The 5,000-nt window shown below is 40.4% G+C and overlaps 1 protein-coding gene across 5 annotated transcripts in view; it reads right to left on the bottom strand.

Annotated features, from left to right (window-relative positions):
• Window positions 1–5,000, bottom strand: part of LOC308300409 (dystrobrevin beta-like) — a 75,769-nt gene that overhangs the window by 42,023 nt on the left and 28,746 nt on the right. For all 5 annotated transcript variants that reach the window (XR_013962819.1, XR_013962820.1, XR_013962821.1 and 2 more), the window contains exon 6: window positions 3,781–3,866. Coding sequence is in view for 2 of the 5 variants with exons in the window: in XM_080744233.1 (XP_080600359.1) it covers window positions 3,781–3,866 (86 nt within the window). In the remaining 3 variants the exon portion in view is untranslated. The remainder of the gene's footprint in view (window positions 1–3,780; window positions 3,867–5,000) is intronic.

The raw sequence follows: 5,000 nt of genomic DNA, 5'->3' as shown, positions 1-5,000 counted from the left end.
TCTAGATGTTTCATACTGTATGTGCAGTAGGTCTAGATGTTTCATACTGTATGTGCAGTAGGTCTAGATGTTTCATACTGTATGTGCAGTAGGTCTAGATGTTTCATACTGTATGTGCAGTAGGTCTAGATGTTTCATACTGTATGTACAGTAGGTCTAGATGTTTCATACTGTATGTGCAGTAGGTCTAGATGTTTCATACTGTATGTGCAGTAGGTCTAGATGTTTCATACTGTATGTGCAGTAGGTCTAGATGTTTCATACTGTATGTGCAGTAGGTCTAGATGTTTCATACTGTATGTGCAGTAGGTCTAGATGTTTCATACTGTATGTGCAGTAGGTCTAGATGTTTCATACTGTATGTGCAGTAGGTCTAGATGTTTCATACTGTAATGTGCAGTAGGTCTAGATGTTTCATACTGTATGTACAGTAGGTCTAGATGTTTCATACTGTATGTACAGTAGGTCTAGATGTTTCATACTGTATGTACAGTAGGTCTAGATGTTTCATACTGTATGTACAGTAGGTCTAGATGTTTCATACTGTATGTACAGTAGGTCTAGATGTTTCATACTGTATGTACAGTAGGTCTAGATGTTTCATACTGTATGTGCAGTAGGTCTAGATGTTTCATACTGTATGTGCAGTAGGTCTAGATGTTTCATACTGTATGTGCAGTAGGTCTAGATGTTTCATACTGTATGTACAGTAGGTCTAGATGTTTCATACTGGATGTGCAGTAGGTCTAGATGTTTCATACTGTATGTGCAGCAGGTCTAGATGTTTCATACTGTATGTGCAGTAGGTCTAGATGTTTCATACTGTGTGTGCAGTAGGTCTAGATGTTTCATACTGTATGTGCAGTAGGTCTAGATGTTTCATACTGTATGTGCAGTAGGTCTAGATGTTTCATACTGTATGTGCAGTAGGTCTAGATGTTTCATACTGTATGTACAGTAGGTCTAGATGTTTCATACTGTATGTGCAGTAGGTCTAGATGTTTCATACTGTATGTGCAGTAGGTCTAGATGTTTCATACTGTATGTGCAGTAGGTCTAGATGTTTCATACTGTATGTGCAGTAGGTCTAGATGTTTCATACTGTATGTACAGTAGGTCTAGATGTTTCATACTGTATGTGCAGTAGGTCTAGATGTTTCATACTGTATGTGCAGTAGGTCTAGATGTTTCATACTGTATGTGCAGTAGGTCTAGATGTTTCATACTGTATGTGCAGTAGGTCTAGATGTTTCATACTGTATGTGCAGTAGGTCTAGATGTTTCATACTGTATGTGCAGTAGGTCTAGATGTTTCATACTGTATGTGCAGTAGGTCTAGATGTTTCATACTGTATGTGCAGTAGGTCTAGATGTTTCATACTGTATGTGCAGTAGGTCTAGATGTTTCATACTGTATGTGCAGTAGGTCTAGATGTTTCATACTGTATGTGCAGTAGGTCTAGATGTTTCATACTGTATGTGCAGTAGGTCTAGATGTTTCATACTGTATGTGCAGTAGGTCTAGATGTTTCATACTGTATGTGCAGTAGGTCTAGATGTTTCATACTGTATGTGCAGTAGGTCTAGATGTTTCATACTGTATGTGCAGTAGGTCTAGATGTTTCATACTGTAATGTGCAGTAGGTCTAGATGTTTCATACTGTATGTGCAGTAGGTCTAGATGTTTCATACTGTATGTACAGTAGGTCTAGATGTTTCATACTGTATGTACAGTAGGTCTAGATGTTTCATACTGTATGTACAGTAGGTCTAGATGTTTCATACTGTATGTACAGTAGGTCTAGATGTTTCATACTGTATGTACAGTAGGTCTAGATGTTTCATACTGTATGTGCAGTAGGTCTAGATGTTTCATACTGTATGTACAGTAGGTCTAGATGTTTCATACTGTATGTGCAGTAGGTCTAGATGTTTCATACTGTATGTGCAGTAGGTCTAGATGTTTCATACTGTATGTGCAGTAGGTCTAGATGTTTCATACTGTATGTGCAGCAGGTCTAGATGTTTCATACTGTATGTGCAGTAGGTCTAGATGTTTCATACTGTATGTACAGTAGGTCTAGATGTTTCATACTGGATGTGCAGTAGGTCTAGATGTTTCATACTGTATGTGCAGTAGGTCTAGATGTTTCATACTGTATGTGCAGCAGGTCTAGATGTTTCATACTGTATGTGCAGTAGGTCTAGATGTTTCATACTGTGTGTGCAGTAGGTCTAGATGTTTCATACTGTATGTGCAGTAGGTCTAGATGTTTCATACTGTATGTGCAGTAGGTCTAGATGTTTCATACTGTATGTGCAGTAGGTCTAGATGTTTCATACTGTATGTGCAGTAGGTCTAGATGTTTCATACTGTATGTGCAGTAGGTCTAGATGTTTCATACTGTATGTGCAGTAGGTCTAGATGTTTCATACTGTATGTGCAGTAGGTCTAGATGTTTCATACTGTATGCAGTAGGTCTAGATGTTTCATACTGTATGTGCAGTAGGTCTAGATGTTTCATACTGTATGTGCAGTAGGTCTAGATGTTTCATACTGTATGTGCAGTAGGTCTAGATGTTTCATACTGTATGTGCAGTAGGTCTAGATGTCAATCCATGGTTTGTAGTCCTTATAGGGTGGTTGTGTTTCTAGCCCTCTTTTGTCGCAACAGTTCACAAATCTTGCTGCTGTGATCGCACATTGTTGTATTTCTCCCAGTATGTATGGGGGTTTTTCATCATTGGTCATGTTTTCAAACTCACTTCGGGTGTGTGTGTAATCTGTGGGAAGTATGCCTCTCGGATGTCTTGGTATATTAGTGGGCAGGTGGTTATCCACTAGATGGCGCCTCTATTACATGTATAAACCTCACATTGCAAATCTAACCAGGCATGGGCCGATGGGGAAGTAGTGGTTCATGGGGCTTCTGTGGCTTTAAGGTGGAAGAGTGGGCACCAAAACATGGTGTGTGTTTAATATTCATTCATTTAAAAAATCGAAGTATATGGAAATGAAAACAGCTAAAATTGAATCGTATCGTTGGATCGTATCGAATCGGTAGTGCAAATAATCGATTGTATCGATACTACCTACTTGTGCATTATATTTAACATTTTTAAGAAGAAAAAATTAAAAAGAGGGGTTTAATTACTTTTCCTTTCCATATAGCTACTCTTGGTCTATGGATAAATGTGTGTAATCTCTGGGTTCATGTCAAGGTGCAGGTTTGTCCATATGAGTTCAAATACAATGTCCATGTAATTGCGACTGTTTACTTATTCATATCCCTATCCACACTTTTCACATAGATTTAATTTATTTGCAAAATAGTTACTATATCGATTTTAAATCATTGAATCGAATCGTATCGTATCACCATGAATGAACCAATATCGTCCATGTATCGTATCGTCAACCATGTATCGTGATATGTATCGAATCACTATTATAATGTATCGTTACACCCCTAGTGTTAAAGTGTACTCACAGCGTAGCTTGTCCACTAGCTTCCCTCCACACAGAGTGGACAGAACATTGTACTGTGTTTAAGTGTACTCACAGCGTAGCTTGTCCACCAGCTTCCCTCCACACAGAGTGGACAGAACATTGTACTGTGTTTAAGTGTACTCACAGCGTAGCTTGTCCACCAGCTTCCCTCCACACAGAGTGGACAGAACATTGTACTGTGTTTAAGTGTACTCACAGCGTTAGCTTGTCCACCAGCTTCCCTCCACACAGAGTGGACAGAACATTGTACTGTGTTTAAGTGTACTCACAGCGTAGCTTGTCCACCAGCTTCCCTCCACACAGAGTGGACAGCATAGCCTTGACTGACAGCACCGTCAGACGACTGTCAGCCTCACTGAAACACAACAAGTCATGTCATATTAGAACAGAGCCTGAGTGATGCCATGTTTTTTGACCGATGCTGATGTTTGCCGATAGTGAGTGCTAGACCACCGATTGCCGATGTTTAACCGATGTTTTGTAATAAATATAAAATAATAATAAATAGCCTAAATTTCAAAAACTTCTTTTTTTTTACCAATGGTCCAGGGACCGCCAGTGGTTCTTGAGGGGTTTCTAGGTGGTCCCAAGCTAAATGATGGAGATTTGGTAACCAAATGGACAATTATGGACCCAAATGGATCAACGACGGCCAACGACAAATATATTCTACGTTTTGGGTCTGAGTGGCTAAATGTCATCAAATGGTGGTCTAATGTTAATTATAAAAATGGCCGATACATCGGGGTGATAATGACCGATGTCCGATGCCGACATCGGGGTCCAAAAACGACCGATACATCGGTCTGGCTCTAATTAGAACCGCAGTGAAACTGGTGTAAACAACATTCCCTCATTTTGTGTTGATGGTGGTGGAAAGCGCTGACTAAACAAATCGGTCGAAAATCTTGGACGATGTTTCTTTTTGGGTTGATGACGGCGACCTCAATCTGGGCACACATGGGCATATCCGTGTGCTCGCCACAGACACCGCTCGCCCGTAAGGAAGGGTCCATTTGTTTCCATTTAATACACTGAGTTACAGACCTGTAATGGGGCCATTTGGACCCGATGCTGATAACCATTGCCATAATGACTCATAAATACCGTATACCCGTATACCAGGGGTCTTCAACAGGGGGTCCGGGACCCCTAGGGGGTCCTCAGAGTTACTACAGGGGGTCCGGGACCCCTAGGGGGTCCTCAGAGTTACTACAGGGGGGGCGCCAAATCCTTGTGTGTTAGGACAATTCTTTTAAATTAACAACTTGAACCCTCGCATCCCTATACTCTTGAGGAGAACTTTAGCCAAAAATAGCAGATCTAAAAGCTCTCAACGCCTCGCATCGGCTATTTTTGGCAAATAGGTTGGGTGTAGAGGTAAAAAATCGCACCCGTGCGAAGTGAGCGGTGCAAAAATATTTAGGGAGTATGATATATTGTGGACTTCGATTTTCAAGCCTTTTCTTTAAATAATCATAAATGCCTT

Source organism: Nannobrachium achirus (assembly GCF_963921795.1).
Source record: "Nannobrachium achirus genome assembly, chromosome: 16".
Taxonomy (NCBI): Eukaryota; Metazoa; Chordata; class Actinopteri; order Myctophiformes; family Myctophidae; genus Nannobrachium; species Nannobrachium achirus.
Note: the sequence above shows the minus strand (reverse complement) of the source record. Positions and strands in the feature narration are given on the sequence as shown.